We start from the raw sequence: 11145 nt of genomic DNA, 5'->3' as shown, positions 1-11145 counted from the left end.
AACCTGGATCAGAATAATAAAACATTCTTTCTTTCTTTCGTTCTTTGACTTCAAGTGAGCTTTTGATGTCCTTGATATTAATTTGTTGTTGAATAAGTTAAATAATTGCGGTATACGGGGGAATAGCTCGCCTGAATTGAAGGGTATGACCAAAGAGTTGTGCTAAGAAGTGATTCGTCTGTGATTAGATCTTCATCTAAAGAACTCACCAGCGGTGTCACACAGCGAAGTATACTGCGACCTTTATTATTTATAATATTTATTAATGATATTTCTGATTATTTCCCAGGCAATTATGTTTCCTTATATGCAGATGATACTGCTGTGGCAATGTCATCTAGGAGTCTGGAAGATCTCACGTTCTTAGCCACTAGGGCAGTAAGTGGTATGACCCGATAATGTGAGCGTAACTGTATTTGTTTGAACGGAACAAAGACAGATCATGTTGTTTTCGCTTAGGGATTTAGACAAGATCTTATTGGTTATAATGCAGGATAAATCATTATCATCATATCAATTCGAAGTTTGGAGCAAATTTTGGAAGTAATTTGGGAAATGAGATAGAAGAATTACCTAAACGAGCGCTATATCATATTCGATAACCCAATCGCCATTTTCGTTGTGACCATTAATGAATCCTGGATGGATAAATTTGTTCATGTTTCTAATGTTCCTTTAGTTTTCCACACTTCCTTCATCCAATTCAATTATACCATATCTTATTGGGCAATGAGCATAGCCAGCTAAATTAAAAAAATAAAAAAACGTTCGAAGTAAAAATAATAAGAAAAACAAGGCATATAATGAAAATTCGAATATCCCTCCAAAAGATTGACATTTCGATATTGGCAGAATGAATTCAATACAGAATATACGACCTCTAGGAATTAGCTTGAAACTAATATTGATAATTGATATTTTTCGCCGTTTTAAAATTATTGCAATTTTTCAAAAAAAAAAAAATCAATTTTTTCAACACCCGACGTGGAATTTTCGCTTTTAGGTAACCTTTTCAAACATAGTTTTAGAATGATTAACTTAAAGAATCCCTTGAGCATTGAAAAGTGTATTATGTAAACCAACAGTAAATACGAATACAAATTATTATAAATAAGTTAAGATCAATCAAACCACAGACTTTATCTTATATTGATCTTAAAATATTTATACCACCACATTTATAATATTATAACTATAAAATTTAATGAACGATTTTGACTGGCAGTGAAAATAAGTCTGTTTATTTTTTATTTTGAAGGTAGAATGAAGGCATTTTATTAGCCGCATTCGTTGTAACAAACAATCTAGCGATATTGTTAGAAACTGTTAGTGCAACGACATGGATAATGCCGACAGAAATTGACTCTTCTTATCGTAGTTAACGCTCGGTGTAGTGAGATAACACAAGTGTTATGCTAATATTAATTGAAATGTCTTAGATAAATTCTCTTCTAAAATTTATTATCAATAAACGAGACCAACGTTTTTAGAAATATTTTCCTCTACATTTTTGTACTGTTTCACGAATTTCAGATGCAGATGACAAATCTGGAAGGCTAGCTTGACCTGTCTCTCACTAGGGTTCAGCGGATCTAGTGTAATTCTTTCCAATATTAAGTATGACGTTTCAACTAAGTTAATCTTTGTGAAATGCGATACAACAATCATCAGAGAAATTACCAATCCAAAGCAGGCATGATAATTTTTATATATCTTGACATTTAATTATAAAAATGTAAAGCTTATCCCCGTACATGAAAAATAAGATCTTAGAGATATTTCAAGCATGACAATTACTTCAAGATGGTAATAGTATACTATGCAACAAGTGCGGTAAACGGCATTTGACTCATTGCAGGCTGAACTGTTGGACCGTATGGCAAATCTTCAGCGAGCTAGATGCAACACAGAGATACTTTGCTAAAATTGGAAACTGCAGTAGAACATTGATAAAATACTTGGTATATGCTCACAGTTCATAAGATCTGAAGCTGACAATTGTATTGGTTGTGGTGTTTGCAAACTCAGTATTTAATCTAAGAAAGAGATTAATAATATCGATCCTTTGACACAGCTGACACATATACACTAAACATAGTGTTTTGTGCATGCGAAACTTCCTTAGAACATTTTATTGAAATCCACAATATTTAGACGATATGATAGTATTATAGATCGATATGTGTCCTGGTCAAAGAAGGAAATTGAAGGACTACATTTACAATTAAACGAATTAAATTCTTGTGGAAAACGGATATTATCCAATGAGTTAATTCCGGCTTACGATTTCAAATTTCAAATTCATGATTATCTACGATTACTTCTACGATTTAAATTTTTATGTTATTGAATATTAATAATATACTCAAGTTACCAACATCCAAGCGGTTATTGCAAACTAAGTAACTAAAGAAACGAAGAGATACTTCAAGCAATGCTATATCGTTTTCAATTATCCATTCGGCTCCTATGTAGTCATTCAAGTAATCCGGATTACCAATTTCCTTAGCGATTTTGATGTCAAGTTCCGGTTCAAAATCTCCTTCGTTTCTAACGATTGTTCCAAACCTGATTGAACTTAATAAAAGAAAAATTAATGAAACGCCACAAATGTTCACAAATCACTGACTTACGTGTTCAGACAATGACCGGCGGTCAGAATCAATCTTTTCGCGATAATGGTTCCGCCGCATGTATGGAAAGTACCATTGGCCATTCTAATGGAAACCTAAAATCTTTTGCTAATAGAATTGTTTTTTTTTAATAGTGAACAGCTCTGTAGCATGTGTTCCATCAGCAATTCTTGGATTCTACATTTCACCTAAATAATTTTCCAGTGAATTAAAATTGAAAAAAAATTGTATTTACGAATTGCTTGGGTGCTAACCAAAACGGAAACCAAAGCTACAGCCGCAAGAAGCATTTTTTAGATTGTGATAATCTAAAATAATCTGCTCCTGTCACTATACTAGTTGTTTAAATTTAAACGTCTTGAGTTACTTTAACGTGACTTTGTAATAGAGATGCGTATATGGATATAGAAATGCAATTCATTGGCCAATCAATGGTGATTATATTCTGATTGTTACCCTATTAACAAAACTAACGGCATGATTTCATTGTTTGTTTCGAGAATGTACACTTTTAAACTGAATCCCAAATATTTTCAAAAAAACGAATTTACCATTGAACTCAGCTTTCTTATTATGAGGCTAACAAAACCTTGCCTTACCCAACATTTTACTGCTATGAATTAATCTGATAGACAATAATAAAACTACTAACTATAGCTATATTTCCGGCTCTTTAACTACACTTGAACTAATATTCATTTTATTAATATTTATAAAAATAAAATGATCTTTTAGAAAGCTTTCAAAAAGCTATATTGCTCAAAGATATTTTTTTATTAGTTTGTCACTCTATTTACTATTATTTATTAGCCTACAAAACAAAATTGAAGTTTGATTAGCTAAATCTATACGCCTGTTTTATTTATTCATAAATAATTGACCCATATGTTACATTTTAATTTCATTAAATCCCTATATTTGTTGGACTCTTAAGGAAATGAATGTACATCTGCAAATAAGTGCAATTTATTCAACAAATTCGTGTCGCAAATTCCCGTTTCACAATATCGTCACTACTACTCCGATAATAATGATCGACTACGTTCTAGATTTCAGTTACGATTTTTATATAATTGCTATAGAATACCTTGGTGATAACCGATATGCAGGGTTTTACGGATCAAGAGACAATTCCTGTTGGTACAGCGTTCACAAGTAGTGGTCCACAACAATCTCCCTAGAACGATTAATATACCTAATGTTAATAAAAAACCGTAAGTTCTGGGTATCGTAATGGGGAACCGTCAAAACTTCGTCGTAGTATTCGTTTCCGTAAACTGAAGCCGTTTAAGCATCCCCAGCCAACAAGAACGTGTGTATTGGAACAGAAGCGTCTTGTTGAACTGCTAGACTAAGTGGCAAATCTTCAGCGAGTTAGTTGCAACACAGAAGACTGCAAAAACTGGAGCCTGCCATCCAACATTGATTAAATACTTAGTATATACTCACAACTAATAAGATCTGGACGGACTTTGTATTGGTTGGGAAGCAGAAGCTTGTATTAGCTATGGTGGTTGAAAACTCAGTATTTAATCTAACAGTAAATGCTAATACGGTTTTTTCGATGTAGCTCTATATGCATGTGTACCCAAGCGGAAGAAATATATACCAAATACATACATAGTTTTTTGTGGATGCGTTAACTTCCTTTTCTCGAAATCTACAATATTTCTGCAAGGACTTTGTGACGTACAAAGTATGTGTCATTTGATCTATATTTTTTGTGACGTAAAGTATCTCGGCGTCTTGTGCTACCATATATAATATAAACGAACTGGGTGTTGTAGGATAAAGTTTTTGTGCCTCAAGGACTAGGTGATTTGAAGAGTTTAAACACATACAAGGAAACATGGTACTCTTCCTTGGGCGCAGATGTCTGTGCGAGCTGAACAGACAGTTCTGAAGATAGTTCTGTTCTGTAGTAGATATATAGTACCGATATAAGAAGCAAAAACCGCACATAACCTCAATTTCCTAACCCCCTCGCAGCGGGGTCCCCCCGCGCGTGGCGGTCCAACCCGTCCTAGTTAGTTAGGAAACACAGTCGCACCTGAGCTTTCGAAGGAGCACATCAAATTTTATATCTGTTGCTTAATAACTCAAGAGACCGAAAAATTCCTATCCAAAAAGATTTGCGATCTGATATGAAACATTAATAAAATACTAAGCATAAGTATGAAAATGTCTTTTATTGAAGTTATAAATTTAAACTATTAGACTCCAGACACAGTTTTGATCCAGTTTCGGAAGGGTGATACCCTTGTGAATACTCCTGGCGCTGAGGTGCAGGGTTTAAGTGACCACGAAGCTATACCAACTTGCACTCCGTCAACCACTAAGGGTCCACCACCGTCTCCCTGCAAGCAAGGGGTTGAAAGGGATATGTTTCTATTATTCATGATTTCATAAAGTTCTTACGTAGCACTGGCCTTGGTCATTAGCAGAAACATCTGCGCATAAGTCTTGAGCGGGGTCAAACGGTGCGCTCAAATACTGATCGCAATAATTATATGAGAAAACTGTCAAGTTCACTTTCTGTAGCGTAAGTGGTTCATCATTAAATTCGTCTATGTCTCCCCAGCCCGCAAGCGTGCCTGTTTTATCGACTGGAGTTGGGTCATCTTGTTCAGGCAATTGAAGCGGTTCCACGTTGGGTCCATATTCCAAATTCCTTTCCAACTGTAAATTCGATGATATTAAAATATTGATCAATATGTCGAATATTGGTAGGTACCTCTAGCAGAGCAATGTCGTTCGCAAAAATCCAGTCGCCATTTGCGTTCTGATCGTTGGTGAAATTTGGATGCAAATATTTATTAGCCACTTTAATGTCCTACTCCGCCTCGGAAGTACCGTCACTCATAACAATTGTACCGAACCGTACAGAGGAAATATTGGTACTAGAAATCAGATTATCGGAATGAAATTGGATTCGGAATATAAATTAGTAACGACTTACTTTTTAATCTGGTGACTGGCAGCCAAAATCCATCTGGGTGAGATTATAGTACCACCGCATAAATGGTATTCACCATCCATAAACCTGATCGATACCTGGAAAAATGCAAAATGAGATTAACAATCTATGTAATTTTAAAATAAATTTAAAAGCGCAATGAGAGGCATTGTGTGATTGACTAATCTGAGGATATTTATTAAGTAATTTAACAGATGTATACCAGAAGCAGCTTCTAGTCATGGACTTCAGAATTTTAGGTATTTCATACTGACAATTGAAGCGGGTTCCACAGAAATGAGTGCGATTTCTACAAGTCAGTTTTTCCAACAAATATGAGGGGCATCCAGTTTTAAGTAGTTTGTGAAGAAAACAAAAATGTAATTCTTCTTTGTTCGATATATTTAACCATTTGAAATTGTGAAGTTTATGACTTACATGATCTTTTCGTTTAAGGTTATAAATAAATAGAATCAGACTCAAACGCAGTGCTCCACAGAGATTTTTTTTTAATCTAAAGTTTAGAACATCATTTATAGATGTTGCGCAGATTAATATAAGCGTTTTGGAGAATTTTGGAAATCTGAGTTCATCATCAAAGATGACAAGTAAGTTTTATATTCGTCAACAGCTGGAATTTTAACCCAATTTATAAATATATCCAAGTTTTGGGCGGTCCAATACTTAGCGGGCCCAAAATATATTAATGCAGACTTATTGGCATTTAATTTGAAGCCATGATGATTTGAGTATTTAAAGACCGATTCTAAGCATTTCCAGTACATCAGAACGAGAGAAAGAAATGTATTTGCGTGTCATCAACATACCTGGGAACTTACTTAAGCATAGCTACAATCTGCTATATATAATGAACAAAAGAGGTCCTAATAATGAGCGCTTTCGATCTAATGTTGTCAATTGAAACCAGCTGATATTTGTGATCCAGATAATTACGAATCAATTAAATTGTCTTAAAAAAACCTGTAGTATTTTAACTTGGCACAAAGTATAGTATGACTGAGGGCATCGAGAGCTTTACTATAATATAATAAGACCAAAGCCTATGTTTCCCCTTTATCTTCTGCTGAGAGAATATCATCCATAACTTTGAGCAAAACCATTTGCGAAATCCTGACTGTAATATAGGTTGTTATTAGTGAAATAATCCCAGATCTACCTAAAAATCAGTTTTTCAAATACTTTACAAAGCAGTGGCAACGGACTAATAGGTCGCAGATCTACGACGGTGTTAGGCTTGTTTACATTAGGTAAGGTATAACCTCTGCTATCTTCCACTGCGCAGGAAATATACTGCTTTCAATACAAATAATTCAATACAAATAATGAATGAACTCAGACGTTTAGGAATATCTACGTCCTTTGATCTGTTGTAGATGTTCATTTGTTTGTTAATTTGACTTTCTGATAAGACTAACAAAGTCAATATAAGACTTTTTTCAGCCCGTACAGCCGAGGTGAAAAGATTTCTAATTTCCTTATAAGCCTCAAAGTTTCTGCATTTTAATTACGCCTATGTTTCGAGAGATGATTGCGATATTCTTTCATTATACGCAAAGCATCGATAAACCAAGTAGCAGGCGGTCTCGTTACCCGTTTTATGATAATGTCAGGAAGCATAGCAGCCTTCTCGCTTATATCAACACAATCAAAGACTTGCCAACAGTATTTATGTCAAATTGTTTAAAATTTCGATATATAATAATTTTTGATCCGACTGATCGTGAATGTCATTGTAATGAACATGGCTACTTAACAGACGATCATCGCACAGAATAATAACGTAGTAGGACCGTGCGATTGAGAACCATCTGCTTTCAGTTAAAAGCGTCAAGGTTATCAAACTGATGGGTGATATTGCTATGTTTTAAAAGATTTATGTTTATATCACCCATCACCACAAACTCATTAATTAGCATCATAATATTAGCAATCGAATCATCCAATTGATGTAACGCGGTGAACACGTTTATATCTAGTCCAATATTTACTGATTCAACATCTATGTGAGTAACCTTAATCTTTGATCGAATGTAAGCTCCTATTCCCCTCCCCGAGACTCACGATCTGCCCTATAAAAAATAAAATTCAGAATATGAATTTCATTATTAGATAAGCCAAGACTTTAATTTCATGAAATCAGGATCGCATACTTATGTGACCAATTTTTTATTTTTCTGATTTTGACCTGCCATGAGGTTCAAATGTACAAATTGTTTGCAATTCTCTTCGTTTCCTCCTGACTAAAAGCAAATTTTAATTTGTCAACCTTAACTTTTAGTTCTTGATGGTCCTTTGATAGTTCAAACACCATATTTTTCAAAACCTTTGATAGTTTTCTCTCTTCCTCAAATTGGCTGCTGAGAAATTTAAGAGACCTGATTATCTCTTTGTCCTCACACTGCAGACCTATGACCATAAGCTTCAGGTCCGCTATCTCATCAGATCTATCATCAATCGATTGAGAGGTAACTATATCATTAAGTTTTTTTGACCTCCGAGGAGTAGTCGGCTGTCTGCATCCAATACAGAGCCAGGATCTCCTTTCAGTAACCATCCATCGCGGGTCTACTTCACGAACATCCCCGCACTACAAATGTAGGTGCTTGTTGTAAAATTAAACGACTTAACATTTTTAAATTGAGAAAACTGAACCAAGATGGATTAACCTCATTCTTGTCAAAAGAAATCCTCTTTTGACACAGCAGTTTCAGCTGAATCTTGAGGGTGCTGCATATCTAAAAATGACTTAAATACAATACAAATAATTGTGAAGACCTAGGCGAACTGATTATACGTTATATTAAGATCATGTTGCGCTCACTTCGTTAAAATAGTATGTAACAAATTATGAAAAATGAAAGCAAAAAAAAAACATAGTAACATGGATTCCTTAAAATTGCGCTCACTTGGTTAAAATAGTATGTAACAAATTATGAAAAATGAAAGCAAAAAAAAACATAGTAACATGGATTCCTTAAAATTGCTGTCTAGATCACTTTTTTTAGTTTGTAGATAGTCACCTAACGGAATCTTTAAGGCATATATATATATATATATATATATATATATATATATATATATATATATATATATATATATATATATATATATATATATATATAGATAGTTTTGGACATTATCAAGGACTTAAAATTAATTTTATAGCGCAAATTCAAATAAACGTCGTTAGCTCCATAACGGAATTTTAATCGTTAATTTAATTGTTAAAATTGTTAAAAAGGAAATTTCCTAGACTATCACTCGTGCTTTGAGTAAGGTGAATCTACTCCTGCTATTACCAACAGATGGCACTTTCTGACAAAATCACAATTAGTTTGTTAAAAATAATTAATTTAACGATATGATATTGCTTTACGTTAATAGGTAGTCCAACAAGCGTCCAGAAATCCAGCGAAAACCGCCTTGGGAAGCACCTCTCTAAGTTTATTAACGTCTGGTTATTGAAATTTCCAAAAATGGTAGAACACTCCTCACCAATTGATAGAGTAAAGGCCATACAAAGTTTTGAATATGTTTCAGATTCTCAGTTTTGAATAAGTTTTTAAATTGCAATTTGAAAAATTTTCCATATTTGGATTTTTAAATATTTAGAAAAATTTTAAATAATGGTTTACTTTTTTTTAACAAAGTGCACAACAATATTTTTTATGGAGGATCCCTCTCCACCACAGATTCGCAAAAGAAAGACGTTTCAGTTTTGAATGTATACCACGAACATACAGGTCAAAGCGTTAGAGGCTATCGATCTAATTATTATCTAGGAAGTATCGGTCTCCAGTCACAAAAATATCTTAAATTATTTATTGCGTTTTAATTTGGCTCAAGTACGAGATAATGGTGCGAGTGGCATATTATATAGAAATCAATTTCCAGTTTTGATTTTATTTCGTTATCAGTCAAACTACAATAAGTGCTTTTGGATTAAGGTTTTTCTATTGTTCTAAATATTACAAAGCAAATTCCGTTAGGGTTGGCGCACATCCCCGTAAGTCTTGCTACTCCACCTGGGTTCAGACGCGATACTGCTCGATAGCATGTCTGGACCGTTCCCAATTTGAATATTGTCTCAAAGCCAAGCTCATTTCTGTGTCTGGCGGGGCCATTTTGTCAGTCGGCGATGGCCTCCAAATTATGTTGACGGTATGCCTCGGTTCGGCAAGTTTGCTGATGAAAAGCGCCGCTGCCATTTTGTAAATGGGACGTGTAAATGAACATTCGTGAATATTACTTGTAAATATCGCTGTATAAATATACGAAAATATCTGTTTAATTGCGTGTTTTAGTTTGCTTTTACAGTTAATATGTATCATGTTTGTCGCGATCGCATGGGTTAAAATGCACCCAAGCAACTCCGCAAAGCCCAATAGTAAATTTTAAAAGGTTCAATAATGTGGTACAATTTCATACAACTGGCTAATCTAAATTGCTTAACTAGCAAATTTTTTACAGTCTTTTGGTTCCGAAACAGTATTAAATATATATTTGCATTTTTCCCCAAACGTATGGCTGCTAGTCCAAAGTCCGTACTTAATTAGTGGATCGATTTTCAAAACTTAAGTAGCAATACATCGGGAATAAAAAGAATGTTGTAATGAAAAAAAAATCAACTTTGCTCTTTGCAAGCCATAGCTTTCGGCTAGTGGAAATAATTCAATTATAAAACAGCAGAAAATAGAATGTAGGAACCTTTTTAATGTTCTTAAAAAAAAGCAACGTGTTCAAAGTCTGATCACCCACTCTCCCATCTATAAAAAAATGACTTTAGTCGTGTTAACTTCAATTCTGTATATACACTTTTCCAATATAATAGAAAGATAGGTAATTTATTCAAATAATAAATATAATGACCATTATACGGTTGTATAATTATAGAAATTGGTAGATAATTGAGTTCAAGTAAATAAAAACTAATATAGAAGTAGGAATAACATGCAACAGGGTCTCAACGTTCCTAATTTTAAAAATAGTGTTTCTGACCCGCGTTTGCACTTGTCGGTATATAGTTTTTTTAACTAGTTTTGCAACTCTGAATGCTGAGTTTTGGGGACGAAAAGCTTTGAACAAATTGAGGATAATAATTTTTGAATTTTTATAAAACGCAGTTATACGAATCAAATTAGAATCACTAGCTATTTTCAAGAACGAACTTTACCAACAACTACCACAAAATAACAATAATGTTAATTTCAAATAGAGTCCGGTAGGTTAACAACCTGTGCATCTACCTGCCACTCTGGGGACTGTTGACACCTACGGAGTACGCCTAAGACCACTAAGTTTCCCAGTTTATTAATGATTAACATTAACAGAGCATTTATTTTTCAAATTTTAATAGACGCAGATTCGGAGAGTGCTTCACAAAGTAAGTTCAATCACTATGAAGCGACGTATCATTTTCGACGCACTCTCAACCTGTCGTACAAAGAGTATTTTCAATACTTTTATAATTTAATGTATACCAAGAAGAAAAAAAATTGTGCCGCCATATTCTAAGAACTCAAATTTTTAAGGGAG

General features: G+C 34.0%; 1 protein-coding gene across 1 annotated transcript; it reads right to left on the bottom strand.

The window, feature by feature from the left end:
• Positions 1 to 4846: 4846 nt before the first annotated feature.
• Positions 4847 to 9818, bottom strand: LOC132700069 (trypsin-6-like). Its single transcript, XM_060667186.1, has 3 exons — positions 9648 to 9818; positions 5052 to 5312; positions 4847 to 4990 (listed from the first exon to the last, which is right to left on the bottom strand). Exons 1-3 carry the CDS (start codon positions 9816 to 9818, stop codon positions 4847 to 4849), a joined length of 576 nt encoding a protein of 191 aa, XP_060523169.1.
• Positions 9819 to 11145: the final 1327 nt, after the last annotated feature.

The sequence above is a fragment of the Cylas formicarius genome, unplaced genomic scaffold, assembly GCF_029955315.1.
Source record: "Cylas formicarius isolate icCylForm1 unplaced genomic scaffold, icCylForm1.1 PGA_scaffold_3__17_contigs__length_32017465, whole genome shotgun sequence".
NCBI lineage: Eukaryota > Metazoa > Arthropoda > Insecta > Coleoptera > Brentidae > Cylas > Cylas formicarius.
Note: the sequence above shows the minus strand (reverse complement) of the source record. Positions and strands in the feature narration are given on the sequence as shown.

Bases quoted from the DNA above. Each gene is read 5' to 3' on its own strand.
- LOC132700069 (XM_060667186.1), bottom strand. From the start codon at position 9,818: ATGGCAGCGGCGCTTTTCATCAGCAAACTTGCCGAACCGAGGCATACC. The intron at 5,313-9,647 runs GTCTGAACCCAG...TCGAATTTACAG, and splicing joins ATGCTATCGAGCAGTATCGC to TTGGAAAGGAATTTGGAATA. The intron at 4,991-5,051 runs GTAAGAACTTTA...CCTTGCTTGCAG, and splicing joins ATGACCAAGGCCAGTGCTAC to GGAGACGGTGGTGGACCCTT.